Source organism: Diabrotica virgifera, chromosome 7, assembly GCF_917563875.1.
Source record: "Diabrotica virgifera virgifera chromosome 7, PGI_DIABVI_V3a".
NCBI lineage: Eukaryota > Metazoa > Arthropoda > Insecta > Coleoptera > Chrysomelidae > Diabrotica > Diabrotica virgifera.
Window position 1 is genome coordinate 72,213,239 of NC_065449.1, and position 23,646 is coordinate 72,236,884.

The 23,646-nt window shown below is 34.4% G+C and overlaps 2 protein-coding genes across 2 annotated transcripts in view; both read left to right on the forward strand.

Annotated features, from left to right (window-relative positions):
- LOC114327667 (phenoloxidase-activating factor 1-like) overlaps positions 1 to 23,646 on the forward strand; it is a 111,993-nt gene that overhangs the window by 82,306 nt on the left and 6,041 nt on the right. Inside the window, exon 5 of the mRNA XM_050655938.1 lies at positions 3,599 to 3,832. Within this exon, the coding sequence (XP_050511895.1) occupies positions 3,599 to 3,832 (234 nt within the window). The remainder of the gene's footprint in view (positions 1 to 3,598; positions 3,833 to 23,646) is intronic.
- On the forward strand, positions 10,216 to 14,895 carry LOC126887976 (uncharacterized). Its single transcript, XM_050655937.1, has 2 exons — positions 10,216 to 10,479; positions 10,742 to 14,895. Exon 2 carries the CDS (start codon positions 12,696 to 12,698, stop codon positions 14,109 to 14,111), a length of 1,416 nt encoding a protein of 471 aa, XP_050511894.1. The 5' UTR covers positions 10,216 to 10,479; positions 10,742 to 12,695; the 3' UTR covers positions 14,112 to 14,895.

Consider the following 23,646-nt stretch of genomic DNA (forward strand, 5'->3'; position numbering starts at 1 on the left):
CAGTCGATCATTTCTAGGACATAATTAAAATCACGGTGACAGATACATTAATTGAAAATAAACATTTTCAATAATACTTATTATGAGGAAGACAAATCAACTGACATAAAAATTATAATTTTAACTATTTAGAATGGGAAATAAGCCACAATATTATTAAAAAATGATTTTTATTAACGTTTCGACGCCCAAATCGGGTGCCGTTGTCAAAATACAAAATACTATTAATATAAACAAAAATGTTGTTGCTTAGTAAAAAAAATTCTTCTAATAATTTATTTAATTTGACTCATTTATATCGGCAATTCAGATACATATGATACATTTTAAAGTAGAAGACTTTAAAATGATATTGCCAATATTTATGAGTTGCGTTCCTGGGACGACTTTACTGAAAGATAGTTCATTCGATTACATGAAATCAACCCCAACTCAAGAATATCCGTCACAAAAAAAAATAAAAAAAAAAAAAAAAATAGCATGTGATCTGCCTTTAAAAAGACAACCACATGCAACGGTGACATTAAAATTCTCGCGTTAGAGATCTCATAGTAAATCACGAGGGAAAACCAGAATGAGATCTCTAACGCGAGAATTTTAATGTCACCGTTGCATGTGGTTGTCTTTTTAAAGGCAGATCACATGCTATTTTTTTTTTTTTTTTTATTTTTTTTTGTGACGGATATTCTTGAGTTGGGGTTGATTTCATGTAATCGAATGAACTATCTTTCAGTAAAGTCGTCCCAGGAACGCAACTCATAAATATTGGCAATATCATTTTAAAGTCTTCTACTTTAAAATGTATCATATGTATCTGAATTGCCGATATAAATGAGTCAAATTAAATAAATTATTAGAAGAATTTTTTTTTTTACTAAGCAACAACATTTTTGTTTATATTAATAGTATTTTGTATTTTGACAACGGCACCCGATTTGGGACTCGAAACGTTAATAAAAATCATTTTTTAATAATATTGTGGCTTATTTCCCATTCTAAATAGTTAAAATTGTAAAAATGCCACAAGAAAATAGCTTCAGAACAATAAAAATTATAATAAATATATTTACTAAAAACACTAATAATATATTGTTTTCACGCATACCTTATTTGCGCTACATAACTTAAAAGATGTAGCGACTAATACCATACTGTCGGTGTGCGCATGCGCCAGGGAATGTAAAAATTCTCACTCGTGCCTAAATAAGTATAACTTCCAAAATGTATAAAACATTTTTTGCTTACAATTTTTGCAGTCAAAATATAATGAAAAATTCCCACCCCCGAGATGGGGTGGCAACCACCCCCATGGAAAAAGTTCCTTTCGGTATCATATAGATTTTGATTCTTGGACTATCCACTATTTATTATCAAGTTTTCAAGCAAATCCATCCATTCTGTAAAAATTGCGAGGTGAAAAGATTCGGTTCCTGGACTATTATCAGGCCCGGCCCTAGTGAATTTGCCGCCCTGGGCAAGGTCGGCGACCGCCGCCCTCACCCCCGCCTTGGTAGACCCATAATTTTTCAGTAGATATACCGATTTCTCTTTTTTTCTCCCGAAAAATTAAATTCTTAATTTCCCGTATTATTTTATGGATTCTGCCATTTTTTAATATACCTATATAAAACATGAGGCTCACATACTTAGGCTCCCTGATCACCAAGGAAAACGTCATGACAGAAGAAATCAAGCGAAGGATAATCCTAGCGAACAAATGCTATTTTGGACTGAGTAGACATATGAGAAGCAGAAACTTAAGCCAAAAAACAAAAATAACCATATACAAAACCCTTATACAATCAGTGTTGACATATGGATCGGAGACATGGACCATCTCCAAGGCAGATGAAAACCTTCTGCTTATATTTGAACGAAGGATCCTGAGAGGCATATTCGGTGGCATCTGTGAAAATGGTATTTGGAGGAGGAGGTACAACTACGAGGTATACCACAGATATTAACATATATTTGGTGGAAAAGACGTAGTATCTCTTATAAGAATAGGACGACTAAGATATGCAGGACATCTAGCAAGATCACAGCATAACAACCCTCCTAGAAGAATCCTTATGTCACAACCTGTGGGAAGTAGAAATAGGGGTATCCCTAGTAGAAATATTGGCGGGGGGCCTCTTGTTACTAAAGTTGTTCTAATAAAATCATTAATTTTATTGGGCCACTTTGCTGGATCATAATCAATAATAACATTGTTACCTGTGACAGTAGTAGTTTCATCAGTAGCTGACGTAGATGCTGATGATTGTCCTAGATGACTGTCGTTGCACTGAGAGTGGGCGGCATCAGACGTAGATGCTGATGATAGTCCTAAGTGACTGTCGTTGGACTGGGAGTGGGCGGCAGCAGTCGTGGATGCAGATGATAGTCCTAAGTGACTATCGTTGGACTGAGGGGCGGCTTCAGAAGTAGATGCAGACGATAGTTCTAAGTGACTGTCGTTGAACTGGGAGGAGGCGGCAGCAAACGTGGATGCAGATGATAGTCCTAAGTGACTGTCTTTGGACTGGGAGAGGGCGGCAGCAGACGTGGATGCAGATGATAGGCCCAGGTATGGATAAATGTTGTCAGACTCAAAGAGAGCGGTAGCAGCTAAATGTTCTCTAGGTTGAGTAATATTATCAGCATCAGTGTGTAACAGTTTTAAAAATTTACCTAGGAAAGTTTTAAGCCTTTTTCTTTCAATCTCCTTCTCTGCTCTCCTTTTCCTGTACTGACTACCAGAAATACGTTTTCTACCATCCATTATTGCACTTTCACAATTATTTTTAATAACACTAAACACTTAATTAATAGTATCCTGGCACACAAGAAACTGCACTGTACAACAATAATTGATCTAACTTGATCTAAAAACTAAACACAATAAAAATAAAATATCTACAAGTCTATACATTTGAACGAAATACAAACACACAACAAAATAGTTAAGGGCACATCTATGATCTATGGAAACTGGATAACAGGTTACCGTTACCAAAAGCGCGAATCAACAGATATCAGTTATCAGTCGGGGCTACTGCACCTGAACCGTAAAAACAATCCCGAGAGGGTGGGTGTGGAGGGGTAATCCTAATCACACTATTCTTATGCGATGAAGAAGAAGGGGGTGTTGTGGATTTTCCGTCAAATGAACCTTGCAATTGTTATTGTTTCACTTATTAAATTCTCGTTTTTACAGTTACATTTTTGCCGCTCTTGTTCATAATATTGATTTTTTTATAATATTAGGAACATAATTTATTATTTCGTGGGCTTGGTGTAACAACTCACTAAGTCAAAATTTACATGCTTGGAGATCTTTACATATTTTACTAAGACCCGGTCTTTTCACCTCCGAATAACTAGTTGTCGGAGGTGAAAAGACCGGGCCTTAGTAAAATATATAAAGATCTCAAAACATGTAAATTTTGACTTCGTGAATTGCTGCACCAAGCCCACGATTTCTTCAATTTCAAAAATTGGCGGTCCTCTAAAATTTGCCGCCCCTAAATTTGCCGCCCCGGGCGGCCGCCCAGTTCGCCCACCCCTGGGGCCGGGCCTGACTATTATTAAAATCAATTTGTATTTTTTTTTCTAGCCTATATTAGACCTATATGTCTCGCTGAGCCATATGAAGAATCAAAAACTAACGATCGACTTACAGTAGTTGGCTGGGGTCAAACAGAAACTTGCAACTGTTCCCAAGTCAAGCTCAAAGCTGATGTACCTGTCCTTACAAACCAGTATTGCAACCATAAATATTATGGGTTAACGCGTCTTGATGACTCACAGATATGCGCTGGAGGTGAACAGGGAAGAGACACTTGTAATGGTAAAGCCAATATTTTGAAATAATTATGGTTTAATTGTTTAGATCATATTGTATTTTTTTTTTATTTTGTTGTTATAGTACGGCTTACCAAATGTAGGTAGACCTGTACCCATCTACTTTCCGGACGAAACATTTTTTTGTCAAATTTCATACTACATACTCCATTAAAATGTTACATTTTTTAAGCCATACCTTGCATTTGTTAGAGGAGTCAATTTTATTTCTTTAATATATAGGGGACATCAGTAGAAGCTTAAGTTCAAGTTTTTGATGTCGCCACCCTTGTCCCTCGGCCGCCATCTTGGAAATGGGGTGAAAAGGGGTTTCAAACTATATCTCGTAAACTACCAACCCTACTGAAAATCTAATTAAAATGAAAATGTAGAGAATTAAATTTTCTACAATTTTGTTTTATTACTTTTTATCAAGTGACCAACAAAAAAGATATAAACAAAAATATGTAATAAAATTTTTAACAAGTTTCCTTTTGGAGGTTATAACTTTTTTTCAGTTCATTTTAAAATAAAATAACATTATAGAAATTTTGTAGAGGCTTTTTCAGCGAACAATTTTCACCATAAAGTTGTTTAATTCTATTTATTTATATAGGTCTTACAGCGCTCCAAACTTGACCAGATTCTCGAATGCTAATAGGGATACAATAAAAAAAAAGTTAGGCTTACTTTTCTATCTATACATATTTTTTATTCATACATTTTATTATGATTTTAACATTCCTATGCTATTACTAATCTGTTTTTGACCTTTCTCCCCACTATATAGCTTATAACCCTAAGCATATATAGGAAAAGCCGAAGAAGTTGTTTGCCGGTTCAGAAGAAGAATGACGCAACCGAAAAATTCTTGAGAAGAGCAAAAAACGAATTTTTGATATAAAAATCATAAAGTATTATCAAAATTAGCCATTCACCACACCGTGGTCAGGACCTCGAGATAAAAGCGTTTTTGGGGTGTGCCGCTTGTCTATGAAGTAACATAACTTTTTTCCTAGTGTATATTTTGACTTAAAATTTTCCCAAAAACTTCTTTATGAATTATATTTTATTGTTGTGTTGGTTAAAATTATAAACTAAAAAATTTGTCACTCAACTTTTTTAAGTAAACATGAAACTAACGAAATATGATGACAAAATGTTTAAAACCTAACAGCTCCTTTTTTAATGTGTTTAAATATTTTGGACAAATTCCATTGTTATTTACATACTTCAAAAATGACACCGTTAAATTTTCAAAAGGAAATATTTACAGCGACCAATGATAGAGCGAGGTAAATTTGAAAAATCATCAAAACTGATTTTCGGCATTTTTGTATAAAATTTGATTTTTGAACATGTTCCATGTAAATCTAGATAAAAATAAACTTTATATTCGGATTCAGCGACCTCGAAAACATAAAAATAGACCAAAATTGTTCATTCACCTTAAATTTGATTTTCGCAGTCGGCATAACGATTGCTGCCGCTCGACTAATATTATAGATAGAAAAGTTTTTTTTTTTTTGTATTCCTATGAGTATTCGAGAATCTGGTCAAGATTGGAGCGCTGTAAAACCTAGATAATAAATAAAATTAAACAACTTTATAGCAAAAATGGTTCATTGAAAAATCCTCTACAAAATCGCTATGATGTTATTTTATTGTGAAATGAACGGAAAAAAGTTATAACCTTAAAAAAGAAACTTCTTACAAAATTTTCTCATATTTTTGTGTATAACTTTTTTGTTGATCACTTGACGATAAAAAGTAATAGATATAAAATTGTAGAAAATTTAATTTGCTACATTTTATGTTGAAATGTTCTCTGGGATTGCTGGTTTAGGAGATACAGCGCGAAATCCCTTTGCACCGCTTTTTTCAATATGGCGACCGGGGGACAAGGGTGGCGACCCCAAAAACTTAAACTTAAGCTTCTACTGAACCCCCCTACACATTAAAAAAATAAAATTGACTCCTCTAAGAAATGCAAGCTAAATGTAACATTTTAATGGACTATACATACATAGACAAATACCACTTGCATTTGTTGCCTACCAAAATCGTGTCATAGCTATCCTTAAGGAGGGGCCGCTGGGGTTGAAATCAATATTTTAACCACATTTTTTTTGAAAGTGGTAGAATTATTTTATTTTTAAATTAAATAAGCAAGTTTAGCAAATTCATAGATTATTCAAGAAAAAATTCAAGGAAAATTATGGGAAAATAAGCCAACGGAGGCAAATTTTCATAGACAACTCAAACAACAATAATTTTGCGGTAAACATCAGAACTCATCATTGTATCATGGTAAACAAAAAGTTCAAAAATATTTGATTAGCTTTTGAGTTTTTCGAGGTAACGCTGCGCTGTTGAGTTGTTTTACTTTTATCGACTTTTGACTTTTTGATATCACTCAGAAATCAAAACAACGAATTTTCTTTTGCAAAAAAGGGTGAAAATAAACATATATTTATTATTGTTAAACAAAACTTAGCATAAAACGGAAAATATCTCGACAGTGTTACCTCAAGGAACGTTTAAAGAAAATATATACACAATTACAGGTGGGTCGGTCAAGTATTTTTTGAGTTACAATGTCTACAGTCACTGAAAAAAAAGCAATTTTGGGGAAAACGCGTTTAAATTATGGTCAACTGGAGACGCTAAGTAATCAGGCAACGGGCCAGACGACTTCCATTTGCGAAAAGAGATGAAGCCGAAGAGGTCATCAAATATATGGACAAACAACGGTTAATTGAACCGTCAAAGAGCCCGTGGACATCACCAGTGGTTCTGTTAAAGAGGAAAGACGTTTCCACGCGTTTTTGTATTGACTATCGCCAGCTCTCCTTCGCCCAGAATAGACGATACATTGGATACTCTCTCCGGTTCTCGGTAGTTCTCCACACTCGATTTAAAGAAGGTATATTGGCAAGTAGACATATAGCCAGCCGATCGGGGAAAACCGCATTTTCGATAGGATCAAGGTTTTGGCAGATTACGGCTATGCCTTTTGGTTTATAATAATATAATGCTCCTGTCACATTTGAAAGATTAATAGAGGCAGTTTTGAAAGTACTGAGGAAAATACCTGTAGAGGACCTGTAAGGGAAAACGGATTGAGAAGTCGATACAACAATGAGCTTTATCAAACTTATAAGGAAACACCCCTGTCAGACTTCATTAGAATACAACGACTGCAATGGGCAAGACATTGGCTTCCAAAAATAATTACAGTATTAATAAGTCTAACATGGGAAACATGCCTGCTTTACTTGGATGATGTAATCGATGTTGGAAGGTCCTTCGATGAACATGCCGAGAATCAAGTAGAAGTCCTTCAACGATTGAGGGTAGCGAACTTGAAGTTAAGTCCGAAGAAATGTCATATGTTTCGACGAGAAATTAAGTAATTTGGACATATTGCATCAAGCAATGATGTAACAGCTGATCTTGAAATGATTACAGCAATTAAAGATTGGACAGTACCAAAAAATTTAAGAGATTACTCCATAAAATTATTGTATCAAAAAAGGCTAGAACAGAAAATAAAAATGGAAAGTAACGAAAATGAAAGAAATGTAGAGACTAGCTGGAGAAAACTTAAGAAAAATATCTGGACGCTGCCTGAGAAGCCCTTGGAGCGAAAATATTAAACAAAAACAAAAAGTGGTCAACGAAAAGACCATGGTTTACACTAGAGGTTAAACAAAAATATCACCAAAAAAGAAAGGTTTCCTATAATATAAGTCAGAAAAAACCAATGAATCATATGAAGACTATAAAAGGGTAAGAACCGAAACTCACCAATTGGTAAGAAAAACAAAAACATATTACTGGGAAAGATTCACAAAAGGACCAGAGATGCACAACAGAAACAAGTATGGCGCTTCATAAGACAACAAAGAAGCGAAATGGAAGAACAAGTTGAAATAGAGAGAGGATACATGGGTGGCCGTCCTGACAGAAATGTTTAAAAAAGAAAACGAAAAATTTTTACTAGAAAGAACCAGAAATCAAAACAAATCAAAAAATAAAACGTCAGCAGTGGAAGATCAAATAACAAATGAACTCTTAAAATATGGAGGTGATCACCTTGTACAACAACTGCAACTTCTTATTCATAAAATAATCACCACGAACAGAATACTAGCTGAATGGAGGAGAGCGATCATGCTGATGTTCTTCAAGAAAGGCCATAAGAAAGACTCCAATAATTCTTCTTCTTCCTCTTCTTGTGCCACTCCTATCGGAGATTGGAAATCATCAAGGCTACCCTGACTTTGTTTACAGCTGACCTAAAAAGTTCATTAGAGGTGCAGCCAAACCACTCTCTCAAATTACGCATCCACGACATTCTTCTACGGCCTGGATTCCGTTTTCCTTCTATTTTTCCTTGCATTATATTTTGAAGTAATGCGTATTTATGACCTCTCATCAGGTGACCCAAATACTCGAGTTTTCTTCGTTTTATCGTTAATAAAATTTCTGGGTCTCTTCCTATCCTTCGTATTACTTCAAGATTTGTGATTCTATCAACCCAACTTATCTTCAGCATTCGACGGTAGCACCACATCTCGAAACTTTCAATATTTTTTATGTTGTTCTGTTTGCGAGTCCAGGCCTCTATACCGTATAATAGCGTGTTAAATACGTAGCCACTTAGCATTCTTAATCGTAGAGCGATGCTTATATCTCTGTTGCAGAAGAATTTTCTCATCTTTATGAAGGTGGCCCTGGCAATTTCGATACGTCTTTTTATTTCATTGTTTTGGTCTCCAGTTTCGTTTATTAAAGTTCCCAAGTATTTATAACTTGATACTTTTTCAATTTGAATGCCGTTTATACTAATATGTGCTGGTTGTGTCATGATTTTACTGAAGACCATATACATACTTGGTTTTTTTATATTAATGTTTATGCCATAATTGTTGCAAGCAATATTTATGTTTGTAAGTAATCGTGGTAATTCTTCTACTGTTCTTGCAACTAGTACAGTGTCGTCTACGTATCGAATATTATTTACAACCTCTCCATTAATTACGATTCCTTCATTTGCTTGCAAAAGGGCTTCCTGACAGATGCTTTCACTATATACATTAAATAGCAGTGGTGACAAAATGCATCCCTGTCTTACTCCTCTACGTATTTCTATTTGTTTTGATATCTCGTTTTCTATTTTGATGTTAGCTTTCTGATTCCAATATAAGTTGAGAATTATTCGCAGATCTTTATTATCTATGTCTTTTCTTTCAAGAATATCTCTTAGCCTATCGTGGCGTACTCTGTCAAACGCTTTTTCAAAATCGATAAAACATCCATGTACTTCTTGATTAACGTCTAGGCATCTTTGTGTAAGAACATTCAAACCGAAGAGAGCTTCTCGAGTACCTAGTCCTTTTCTGAACCCCATCTGTGTATTACTAATATCTGACTCCAACTTTTGATAAACTCGGTTGTGGATGATTTTTAGAAATATCTTTAGTAGATGGCTCATTAAAGATATTGTTCGATGTTCTGAACATTCTTTTGCATTGGATTTCTTTGGCAGTGTAACGAATGTAGACAGCATCCACTCTTGAGGTATAATACCAGTATTGTATACTGTGTTAAATAAGTGCAATATTATACCTATTGATTCATCATTCAAGAGCTTTAGTAATTCAGTAGGAACCTCATCGGGTCCATTTGCCTTTCCAGTTTTGGAATTTCTAAGTGCCATTTCTACTTCACATTTTAGGATTTCAGGTCCCGTTTCACCATTTACCTTGTCAACGTTATTTCTGTTGTCCTCAAACAATTCTCTTATGTATTCACTCCATCTATTAAATTTTTCTGTTAGGTCTACAATAATATTTCTGTCTTTGTCCTTAAGCAAACTTATTTGATTCCATTTCTACACATTGTTCTTTAATCCATGATTCTTTGGCCTTCTTTATTATTTGCTTTATGTTCTTATCAACCTCTCTGTATTTTTCTGAATTATTCTTCAATTTGCGTCTTTCATCCATTAGTTCTAGTATGTCTGGTGTCATCCACACCTTATGTTTCTTTGGAGATTTAGTTAGGCGTTTCTTTCCCGTGTTTCTTTCCCACGGGAAAGAAACACCTCCAATAATTATCGAGCAATAAATCTTTTAAGTACAACACTCAAATTGACATCAAGAATTATAGAGACAAAAATACACGAACGAATAACTTTGCAAGAGGAACAGCAAGGATTTTGGACAGGCGATTATGCACGGATACAGTGTTTTTGTAATAAGACAAATAAAAAAAGTCGCTGGAATACAAAAAACCAGCATATATTATGTGCCTTATACATTTGAAGAAAGCATTTGATAGAGTGAGAATTCGGGATGGTGTAGCGTTCCGCTACGTTTACGAGTAGCCACTCCCGACAACCGTAATAATTAACATCGAATAACAAAAAGTTACCTTACGATCGAGGTAGGAAAATGAAAACAGAATTAGTGCTAGCTAACCAACGACTTAAGAAGGTCAAATACAGACAAATATGTGTTGGAGAAAAAACGGCAGATGTCATACATAAAAGAATAGGAGATATTCAATAAATCTATTTTGGAATTGCAATTACAAAGCAAGCTAAATATATCTGTAAAAATATAATATACCTAAAATGAACGTCTGGTAAGTGATTTTATTTTAAAATTTCTTTTGGAAATTTAGGAAACACATATATCAAAATGAATAATTTTATACCTTAAAAAGTCAAATCTAGCAAAGTTACTTTTAGAAATATATTACTTAGGTAATAATGTAATTTCATTTTGGATAAATGACCTTCCCATTTATGTGGAAGAATATGTTCGGTTATCTTTTGTAACCGGTCTGTCTCACCTTGTATCCAGGAAAAAATTTCTAGATACCTAATGAGAACCTCTCTTTTTAGCCGTACCTAGAGAATTATAAAATAGAACCAAGCTTGTAATATCCCACAAAGACAACTTATATGGAAAATGCACTAAGAATAACATTCCTATTAATTATCTGGAACGTAAATCTTCCCTAAGATGTGTATACTCATAGAGCCGCTTACCGTCTGATAAACCGGCACGTCCATAAGCCAACACTTGGAATTAGAGCTGAAGGAATTTCATCTAGATTGGAACAAAGATAAGTGTACTTAATTAATGTTCTCATTTATAGACCGAATTGTGTTCCGCAATATATTATATATTTATTCTACATTTGTTGTTAAGCATTAGATTATTTTTTAACTTCCCTTATCATATCTTTTACTATCGGTTGTGTCTACACAACAAATAATATTTTGTCAATTTTTCATCTAAATCTCAATGCATGTAAGGGAACATAAGTACTTATAGACCTAGAGCATTGGTCTCTATAGGGTTCATTACATAATAACTTAGGTATTGTGGTAGATAATATACAAGTATATTAATACGGTATTATGAAGAATATCATCTGGTTCTGTTGACTAGCACTCACTATTGTTTTTCTGTCTCTTTATTGTTTGTATCTGAAAGAAACGTAAACTCATAGAAATCATTTAATAGTCGGAAACTTTTACGTTATCTGCTTATATCTTGGCAACCAAAATTTTAACATTACTCATATTCATTATTTATATTATTAATTAAATTTTACTATTATATATTCATCTTGCAAGCCAATGTTTTACATTATTATACATTATTTATATTTTTAGCTAGAAATTTTACATTATATATATATACATTAGTTACCAAAATCTTACTTTACATATATCTAGGTATTTTTTTTACACAATAAAAATAAGGTATACCTATTGGGTTTGTATCATTTCACCTGCACCTGATATCTCTCAACTACATGGGTTCATACAATATTTTATTTCAGGATTAAGTTATTTGGTTTGTTTATATCTTTCTCCTTATTTCTCTCTCTCTCTCTCTCTCTCTCTCTCTCTCTCTTTTCTAGTCTCCCACACTGTTCTATCAACGAAGTAAAGGCTCTAAAAGGCATTTACTTCTGGCGCCCACCTTTGGTTTATTGATCATAGGTCAGTTCTTTTCTTTTAAGTATTTCATTACTTTTTAATTTTTCTGGTTTCTTCCTTTATCACTATCTCTTTCTCCCCTAAACAACAGCACGAAAATAAGCCGATCTCCACTTCCTGAGCTTTTACGTCTCATCCTCCTCCTCATAATTAATTTGTTATCTTCATTCTAATTTTAACTTGTTAAGCCGTTTCTCACTACTCCTTTCTCTTCATCAATCAAATTTTAGTATCAAAAAAAAATATAACCCTACTATAAGGGTTACAAAGTGGCGAGCCCATCGTGGAGCTGTTGTTTTTCATTTAGGTGGTGATTTAGTGTTAGTTACACTACATTCTCTCATTCAATTTGGTTATTGCGAATTATCACTTACAGTTTGTTTGTTGTTTTGGAATAAAAAAAAAAAGAAAAAGTTGATAGTAGCAGTGTATCATTTTGTTTTTTTTGAGAGAGTATACAGGTGTAAGGGAAATTATTTTAGAATTGAGGATATAGCATTAATTGTTGGGTGGTATACGAACATAAGTTAAAAGGTAATATAAATGTTTATTGAAGGTGACGTTAATATTTAATAAACTGAATTTTTACATTTTTATACGTTACATATTTTTTGGTATCTTATAATTATTATGATATCCTGTACTGGCACTTGTATCCACACAATTATATATTTTGGGTTATAGGTATATGTTTATTAGGTTCTGATTTCTATCTCAATTTTAGATTACTGTATGCGATTAAATTTGCGGGCTTTGTGCCAGTTGTAAAATTTTTTTTATTGAGTTTATCTATCTAACCTTCATTGGGGTGTTTTGTCTTGATACTGAAAGTTTCTTTTTTAAAATGTCCACTTTTAAAGTTGATCATTTACTGGTAAAAGAGTTAGATTACGAGCTTAAAATCCGAAGTATTGATGTTACTGAATATCCTACCGTCGAGGCTAAACGCAAAATATTGCGTGGAGCTCTGCGACAGGAGAAGGAAAATAGGAGTTTTCGGCAAATTTCTTCCTCCTGTATTCCCTTTGACAAACATAAGGAGGAGATTGAGGACACACTGAAAGACCTTACCCAGAAAATCGGGATATTCAGGGGTACAATACTGGATCCTACCTTTGCTAGATTGTCGTCTAGAGTAGCTCATTTATCTGAACGAGTAAGTCGCTTAGAGTGTGATACCGATGAACAGGAATTATACCAGAAAACCGTCGCAGTCAAAATCTTGGATATTGAAGGTGACCTCGATGCTCGGGGAAACCCAGCTGCTACCTCCACTCCAAATGCACCCATACACAATGCGTCACCCTTCCCATTTTCTAAATCTGCCCAAGTTCATAAATGGGGTATTTCTTTTTCTGGTACAGGTGATCGTGATACTGTTGTCGCTTTCTTAGAGAAAGTTGAATGTTTGCGAATCTCTAGATGTATTCCAGAGGATGACTTATTTGCAGCCTCCGCTGAGTTGTTTACCGGTCCTGCGTTCACTTGGTTTATGAATAATCGCTCTAACCTTTCTTGCTGGAAAGATCTGGTGCAAAAACTTAAAGCTGATTTCCTACCATATTCCTACCAAGATGATCTTTTGGATGACATTAAAAAGCGGAAACAACTCCAGAATGAACCCGTTACTATGTTTATCAACAACATCCTTGGGTTGTGTAGTCGTCTTGACATTCCTCTCACGGAATCCGAAAAGGTAAGAATCATCATGAAATCTTTGTTACCCTCATATCACTCTCAACTAGCTCTTGTAGAAATCCGTAGTATCGACGAACTTACCGAAAAATGTAAGCGGTTAGAAGAAACATTTTCTTGGTCTAATCAACCCTCAACTGTAGTTTCGTCTCGTCCTTTCCCGTCTTCTAGTCAGAATTCCTTTTCACGAAATCGATCATGGCAAAATAAAGTACCGAAACACAATGTATCTACCGTTACCTCCACGATCGTATGTTGGAATTGTTATACTCAGGGACATGCCTTCTCTGCATGCCCAAACCCCAGATTGCGTCCCTTTTGTTTTGGGTGTGGCCTTGAAAATACCACTAAACCCAACTGTAGGAATTGTCAGGGAAACGGTCGTTTAGAGGATTGTACCCTGAGCCCTCCTCTGACGGTCTCTCCATCAGGGAATTCCGTAACTTCCATAAACAATACAGGACTCAACACGTCAAGCCCTCCCGTACCTTCTACCAGTCGAAAAGGGAAAGGTATTTCGTCCAAAAAGACAACAACTTCAAACAACAACCTATCTCAAGATTAAGTTATCTGAAGCAGACACCCTTTAATGTCGAATCAGATAATGATAGTGTTTCTTTCTCAGTATCTTCATTAAATCTCCCATCTCCTGGTCTCGAACAAGAACTTAACACTGCGTTAATTCCGTTACCTTTACCTTCTTCCAGAAAAATTAAGGAAGGAGATACCTGTCTACCTATATCTCAATATTCTGGCAACACCATAGTGATTGATAAAACAACCTTAGATTTAAATTCTCTATTAGTTAGGAAACATAACGATAATCGTCCGTATCTCCCTATCGAAGTATTAGGTCAATCTTGTTTAGCACTTCTAGACAGTGGTTCAAACATATCTTTACTAGGTTCTTTATCTCTTCGTTTAATAGACAACGATAAAGTCAAAGTTAACCCGATTTCTTCTCTTCAAGTATCGACTGCTGATGGCACTGTACAACCCATCACGGGAAAATTCGTAACAGAAGTCTCTGTAGCGAATATACGCCGAAATGTTACTTTTTATGTTATCCCCTCAGTGCAAAATTCAGTTATCCTTGGAATGGACTTTCTTAATGTTTTTAATAGCACACTTAACTGCTCTGATTTTTCTATGTCTATATCTTCATTTAATATTTCGAGCTTGAATGCCGTACAAGATTTTTCTAGTTTATCAAATGAGGAACAAAATCAGTTACAAGAAACTATCTCCAAGTTTAATTCTATCTCCTCTACGGATAAGTTAGGCCGTACTACCTTGCTTTCCCATTCTATTGAAGTGAATAATCCCACACCATTTAGGCAATACCAATATCCGATACCCCAAGCGTGGCAAAAAGATTTAGACCAAGAGATTGATGAAATGCTTAAACTTAATATCATCGAACCGTCTACCTCTTCCTATAGTAGTCCATTATGGCTCACGAAAAAAAAGAATGGATCATTTAGGGTCTGTTTTGATGGACGTAAGTTAAACAGCATCACAGTAAATCGGGATGCTAACCCGATCCCTCGAATTGATATTATCTTGAGCAAACTTCAAAACTCGAAGTTCATATCGTCTATAGATCTTTCAAAAGCTTTTTTACAAATACCTCTTAGTACTGAAAGTAGGAAATATACCGCTTTTGCCGTCAATGGTAAAGGATTGTTTCAATTTGTAACAATGCCTTTTGGGTTAGTATCTGCTCCCCAAACTATGTGTCGTCTCATGGATATAGTAATAGGTCCTCAGTTAGAGCCCTACGTGTTTTATTATCTTGATGATATCTTGGTAGTCACCCCGGATTTTTCTACTCATATCGAAATTTTGAATAAATTATTTGTCCGGTTAAAAGAGGCCAATTTAACGGTTAATCTTGATAAATGTCAATTTTGTCGACCAAGTTTGAAGTTTTTAGGCTATATGGTTGATAACCAGGGTCTTAGGACAGACCCTGAAAAGGTCGCCGCTATAAGAGATTTTCCCATCCCAAAAACTACCACCCAAGTTCGCAGAATTTTAGGCATGTGTGGATATTATCGTCGGTTTGTTCCGTCTTATTCTACCTTACTATCACCCCTTACTGATCTTCTGAAGGATAGGAAAAAAGGCCAAACGATTATTTGGACTCCTGAGGCCGATGAAGCGTTTAGGCGCGTTAAAGATGCACTAACGAGCGCTCCAGTCATGATCTCACCTAATTTTAACGAACATTTTTATCTGATGACCGATTGTTCTAACACCGCTTCTGGTGGCGTGCTATTTCAGGTGAAAGATGGCTCTGAACACCCAATAGCTTATACAAGTAAGAAACTGAATAAGGCGCAGAAAAACTATTCGACTACGGAGAAAGAACTATTAGCTATTATTCAGGGTTTAGAAGCTTTTCGTTATTATTTAGAGGGTCGTAATTTCACGATAATTACGGACCATAGTTCTTTGGTATGGCTTCACAGCATGAAAAACCCTTCTCAGAGACTTTCCCGATGGATATGTAAACTGACTGCCTATTCGTATAAGATTGTCCATCGAAAGGCAGCCGGAGTAGTGGTTGCTGATGCTCTTTCCCGTGTTTTTGATATTAATGTTTTAGATCTATCTTCATTAACTCCTGATGCGTGGTATCAAAATATGGTCGATAAGGTTACTCAAGACCCACAAAGATATCCCGATTTTAAGGTGGAGAACAATGTGCTGTACAAACACATTTTAAGTCCTGTTGAGGTATTATCGAATATGACCGAATGGAAAATAGTTGTACCTACGCCAAACAGGGAAAATATTTTGCGTATGTGTCATGACGAAGTTACTGCTGGCCATTTTGGTTTCTATAAAACTTACCACCGTATTGCTGAGTTATATTATTGGCCTGGCATGCGCAAATCCATTAAAAGGTACATCTCTAAATGCATAGTTTGTGCTACTTGTAAACCAAGTAACTTACCACAAGCTGGTCTTATGGGTTCTTTTAGAAATATTAATTTCCCTTGGCAGATGATTTCTCTCGATTTAATTGGTCCATACCCTCGTAGCTATACAGGAAATACTTATTGTCTCGTAGTAGTGGACTATTTCACCAAATTTCCTTTGGTTTGCCCTCTTCGGAAAGCCACAGTCCCAGCAATTATTAAGTATTTGGAAGAACAAGTATTTTTAGTATTTGGTGTTCCTCAAATTGTCTCCTGTGACAATGGGCCCCAATTTATCTCGAACGCTTTCAAGACTCTTATGTCCAAATATAGGGTGCAGAAGATTTTCTATAATGCTGCATATCACCCTCAAGCGAACCACTCAGAACGTGTAAATCGTAGTATTGTTACCGCTTTAAGGTCTTATACATTTGAGGACCATAGGTCGTGGGATCAATACATTCATTCTGTTGCCCAAGCCATAAGGACTTCCACTCACGAGGTCACTAAATGTTCTCCCGCGTATCTTAACTTTGGTCGAAATGTTCCTCTCTCAGGCGATTATTTTGGTTTAATTTCCGATAATGCAACTACTTTACCACAAGTTTCTGAGAATCTTCATCGACTAAGAGGATCTCCAAAACCTACCCCCTATATTTGCCAATATTCGGAAGAGATTGAAATCTTCTTATTTACGTTCCCAGAAATATTATAATTTAAGGAAAAGACCGTTACGTTTTTATCCTGGAGACCGAGTCCTAAAACGAAATTTTGTGAAATCAAGTAAAAATGATGCCATAGCGGCGAAATTTTGTCAGAAGTATATTCCATGTACGGTTTTAAAAGTCATATCGCCTCTTGTCTATGAACTAAAAGACAATTCGTCCAATAAACGAATTGGTCGTTTTCATGTCAAAGATCTCCTACCTGATAAAACAGTCATGGATTCTGAGTCCTCGACCTCAGAGGATGATTAGGTATTAACTTGCGTTCTGCATTAATTTTGGAACCTTTTATCGCAGTCTGCAACTTGCTAGTTTCCTAAAAAAACTCTTATTTTTGCTATTTGGTAATTATTATTTTTACCTCTGCTCTTGATTTTACCTTGATAGTTAAGTGTTCACATATATTATGGACTCAGCGTTTGCACAGGGAATGTCATAACATTTGTCTGGTGTAATAAATGCATTATACAGGGTATTCCATTATTATCACTTCTCAAAATATTAGACTGTTATAGGTAAATTGATTTTAAATATTGTCTTTTCACTTTTATTAGTAAATTTTGTTGTATATGGGTATATAGGTGTATCTAAGCATAATACGTGGGTTCGAATTCGTTGATCAAATTCCGGACTAGATCGTTAGCGGATTTCGTAATCCATGCTATATTTTGTGATGGATGTACTTTTACCTGGAGTCGCTATGTGGCGAATATGGTCGTTGACCATCTTCGGTTCTGTAGCATAGATTAAGTCTTCATCAAGTTATACAATGGATTTTTTTCTTGTACAAGGCGATAACCCAATACCTTTAATATTAATTTCGTTGATGGTTGTTATATCAATAATTTTGGAAGAATACATTCATTAGCTGTTGTTTAGTGACTACTCTAATATTTGGTTTTCGTTTTCTTATGCATTGGTCCACTATAGTAGTCCAGTTCGGACCTCTTCTGTCATTGATTTTAGGAACTGATCTATAAATATACGGTTTCAGATGAAATTGTTTGATTTTGGTTCTTAAATTTTAGTTTTACCTTTGAGAAATTTTAGTTAAGAACTTACTTGCGTTGATGCTTATACATGTGTTAGTATAAAAATACACTGATTATCAAACGTTTTGGTATATCGTACACTGAAATCAGCTGTAGCCTTAGGCTATAGATTTGTCGGATACAGATATTAAGTTAGGTTATCTTTAGGTTACCTTTCAATGACTATTACCTGTGATTATATTAAGTCAATTCGGGAATGGATTATGAATTATACTGACGGAACCATATTTGGATGGATACGATAATGGCTATCCATTTGTGGAACTGTTTTGTTTGTCCATTTTTTGTTTTGTTGTGCATTCTTAACTACCTGGTTTATGTCTACATTGGATATATAATATATTTAACTTAGCGTATCGTACTTCACTTTATCTTATCTTATCTTATCTTATCTTACCTAAGAGAGTTATGTTACATCTCTATTTCCTTACCTTAAGTTATCTTTGATACCATGTTTTGAATCGGTTGGAGAATATCCTGGTTACTCTCGGTTGAATATGTCAACAATAAATTTTATGTTCATCTTTGGATTAACTTAGGTGCTAATATCCAAATCGATAGTGAGTCCGATAGTGACTAAGGCCAAATTTAATGGTTCTTTATGTAGTTGGGTGGATACTTTGTTTTAGTCAGGAATATTTTTTTCTAGTACCTTTAGTTCACGTTGATAACAATTTGGGGTTACGTGTAATCTAAGCCTTTAATGTGAACGATTTAATAAGTTTAATTGATGTAAGTAATGGTACAACAAGAATAACTATTAGTAAACTTTAAGATACCTAGTATACGGTTCATTCGTAAATAAAGTCTGGATGCAGATCATCAGACTAGTCCTTGTCTACGTTAAGGAAGGAAAAGTTCCTTTCTCGCGATCTCCGTAAACCATACCGGTTCCGGAATCTTGGGAACTTACCTTGATGCACTCTTGTGTTGGATCCACACAAGTGTGTCATACTTTTGTGCCCGCACTCTTCCATGCCCGGAAGCATGAGAAGTGTTGCCTTTTATTTCCCTTGTGTAAATATGTGGTATAATGTGGATGTTTACCCACTTTGAGCCAAATTCAAAATTAATGTTTTAGGTTAGATTAGATTAGTTAGTTGATGTACTAATCCTATCTTTAACTTTGTGGAGTGGTTGTGACTGTAACTACAGCTACAACTGCTAGGAGCTACTACTCCTGACCCATATTAAAGTACTAACCCTGCCAAGAATAAACTTCGTTTTGGTTTTTGCCAGAATAATTTTCTGAAGGAAAATTATATCGAGTGGAGGGGGAATGTAGCGTTCCGCTACGTTTACGAGTAGCCACTCCCGACAACCGTAATAATTAACATCGAATAACAAAAAGTTACCTTACGATCGAGGTAGGAAAATGAAAACAGAATTAGTGCTAGCTAACCAACGACTTAAGAAGGTCAAATACAGACAAATATGTGTTGGAGAAAAAACGGCAGATGTCATACATAAAAGAATAGGAGATATTCAATAAATCTATTTTGGAATTGCAATTACAAAGCAAGCTAAATATATCTGTAAAAATATAATATACCTAAAATCAACGTCTGGTAAGTGATTTTATTTTAAAATTTCTTTTGGAAATTTAGGAAACACATATATCAAAATGAATAATTTTATACCTTAAAAAGTCAAATCTAGCAAAGTTACTTTTAGAAATATATTACTTAGGTAATAATGTAATTTCATTTTGGATAAATGACCTTCCCATTTATGTGGAAGAATATGTTCGGTTATCTTTTGTAACCGGTCTGTCTCACCTTGTATCCAGGAAAAAATTTCTAGATACCTAATGAGAACCTCTCTTTTTAGCCGTACCTAGAGAATTATAAAATAGAACCAAGCTTGTAATATCCCACAAAGACAACTTATATGGAAAATGCACTAAGAATAACATTCCTATTAATTATCTGGAACGTAAATCTTCCCTAAGATGTGTATACTCATAGAGCCGCTTACCGTCTGATAAACCGGCACGTCCATAAGCCAACACTTGGAATTAGAGCTGAAGGAATTTCATCTAGATTGGAACAAAGATAAGTGTACTTAATTAATGTTCTCATTTATAGACCGAATTGTGTTCCGCAATATATTATATATTTATTCTACATTTGTTGTTAAGCATTAGATTATTTTTTAACTTCCCTTATCATATCTTTTACTATCGGTTGTGTCTACACAACAAATAATATTTTGTCAATTTTTCATCTAAATCTCAATGCATGTAAGGGAACATAAGTACTTATAGACCTAGAGCATTGGTCTCTATAGGGTTCATTACATAATAACTTAGGTATTGTGGTAGATAATATACAAGTATATTAATACGGTATTATGAAGAATATCATCTGGTTCTGTTGACTAGCACTCACTATTGTTTTTCTGTCTCTTTATTGTTTGTATCTGAAAGAAACGTAAACTCATAGAAATCATTTAATAGTCGGAAACTTTTACGTTATCTGCTTATATCTTGGCAACCAAAATTTTAACATTACTCATATTCATTATTTATATTATTAATTAAATTTTACTATTATATATTCATCTTGCAAGCCAATGTTTTACATTATTATACATTATTTATATTTTTAGCTAGAAATTTTACATTATATATATATACATTAGTTACCAAAATCTTACTTTACATATATCTAGGTATTTTTTTTACACAATAAAAATAAGGTATACCTATTGGGTTTGTATCATTTCACCTGCACCTGATATCTCTCAACTACATGGGTTCATACAATATTTTATTTCAGGATTAAGTTATTTGGTTTGTTTATATCTTTCTCCTTATTTCTCTCTCTCTCTCTCTCTCTCTCTCTCTCTCTTTTCTAGTCTCCCACACTGTTCTATCAACGAAGTAAAGGCTCTAAAAGGCATTTACTTCTGGCGCCCACCTTTGGTTTATTGATCATAGGTCAGTTCTTTTCTTTTAAGTATTTCATTACTTTTTAATTTTTCTGGTTTCTTCCTTTATCACTATCTCTTTCTCCCCTAAACAACAGCACGAAAATAAGCCGATCTCCACTTCCTGAGCTTTTACGTCTCATCCTCCTCCTCATAATTAATTTGTTATCTTCATTCTAATTTTAACTTGTTAAGCCGTTTCTCACTACTCCTTTCTCTTCATCAATCAAATTTTAGTATCAAAAAAAAATATAACCCTACTATAAGGGTTACAATGGGATTCATTTATTATATGAAAAGAGAATATCACTGGATTTAATAAAAGCCATTGAGAATATAATATATTCAGAATAGTGCATATTAAATTAATAAATTCGTTATTTCGTAAACCGGCGACTTTAAGAAAAAATCCCGAAACAGGTCGATTTTTATTTTTAAATTATGATATTTTGACATATATGCGTTACTAGTTACGTCATCCATCTGGGCGTGATGACGTAATCGATGATTTTTAAATGAGACTAGGGGGTCGTGTGCTAGCCCATTTGAAAGATTATTTAATTCTCTACTCATTAAAAGGAAACAGTAGCGATCAACAGGTAGCGAAAACGCGTTCCAAGATTGCGGCTGTAATTTTGAATATTTTTTCGAGATATTTGGCACACGTATTCGTAATATAATAAAGAATGGCGGTATAGAGCCCAATTTGAAAAATATATTAATATGTGGAAATTACTCTGTAATTAAATACAATATTAAAAAAACGAGCCTCTACCGCCATTAAGAAGAACAAAAAATACGCTTTCTTCAAATAAACTTTTTTATCCGATGCCTAGATTTGTGTCATTTTGAACTACTAAAATTTTTTATTTCATTAGTAGTTCCAAAATGACACAAAATCTAGGCATCGGATAAAAATTTTATTTGAAGGAAGTGTATTTTTGGGTTCTTCTTAATGGCGGTACAGGCTCGTTTTTTTAATATTGTATTTAATTACAGAATAATTTCCACATATTAATATATTTTTCTGTATTTTAATTGGGTTCTGTACCGCTATTCTTTATTATATTACGAATACGTGTGCTAAATATCTCGAAAAAATATTCAAAATTACAGCCGCAATCTTGGAACGCGTTTTGGCTACCTGTTGATCGCTACTCTATCACTTTAATATCAACATTTGCATAATTATTTAGTCCAAAAAATATTAAATTAAATTATTTGGCAAATAAAGAAGAATGTATGTAACTTATTCAATACAAAATACTTTATACTGCTGGCAGCAATTATAAAAAAAATATTTATATCACAAATAAACATTGCTTTTCGCTTAAATTAAATGTTCAAACTTCCAAGAGGCGGGCGGATGGCGGGAGCCGGCTTGAAAATTGAATTAAATCGAAAAGCAATGTTTATTTGTGAAATAAACATATTTTCTGTTTTCGGTCAACAGTCAAATGCACTTAAATTAAAAAATTACATAAATTCTTTTTTTTTGTCAAATGATTTAATTTTTTTTTGACACGCTGTACACATAATTATATAAATGTTGACATTACTGGATAGTGAATTAAATGACCTTTCAAATGAGCTAGCAAGTCCTATTCACATTTAAAAAACATCGATGACGTCATCACGCCTAGATGGATGACGTCACTAGTATCGCATACATGTCAAAATATCATAATTTAAAAATGAAAATGCCGGTTTACGAAATAACGAATTTATTCCTTTCATTTGCACCATACTGTATAATGTATACAGTGATGAGGGCGCGAATAACCGGCAAAATAGCGCAAAAGATGGAACACATAATACATTGCGAAACAGAAAGAGATGGAACTAGTGGAGATGGAAATGATCGTTATAAACATAAACATTAACATTATATTACATAGTTTCCCACCTTTAGACGTGCCAAAGGAGTATGACAGGTGTCACTGTGACAGTAGAATCTTATAAAATATTCCTGTCGCAGAGTCTAAAAGTGGGAAACTATGTAATGTAATGTTAATTTATACGTTTATAACGACCATTTCCACCTCCACTTGTTTCATCTCCTTTTGTTTCGCAATCTATTATGTTTTTCATCTTTTGTGCTATTTTGCCGCTCATCACTGTATATAAAGATAACATAGCTATGGTAAGAAGTAAGTGGAAACTATTGCAACCTATCAAGTATGAAACTGGCATTAGACAAGGAGATTCGCTGAGCCCAATAATATTTAATCTGAAAATGGATGAAATCATAGAGAAAGGTAAAAAATAAGAGGATATAAAATGGGAGAAAAGGAAAGAAAGATAATCTTCTACGCCGACGACGCGACGCCATAATAAGAGCCGAAAATTAAGATGACCTATAAATATTAATTAAAGAATTCGAAGACACGGCGCAGCGGCGCTCATATCAGCAGAGAAAACTAAATCGATAGTAATATTAGCGGAACCGAGACGATGTAAGCTGG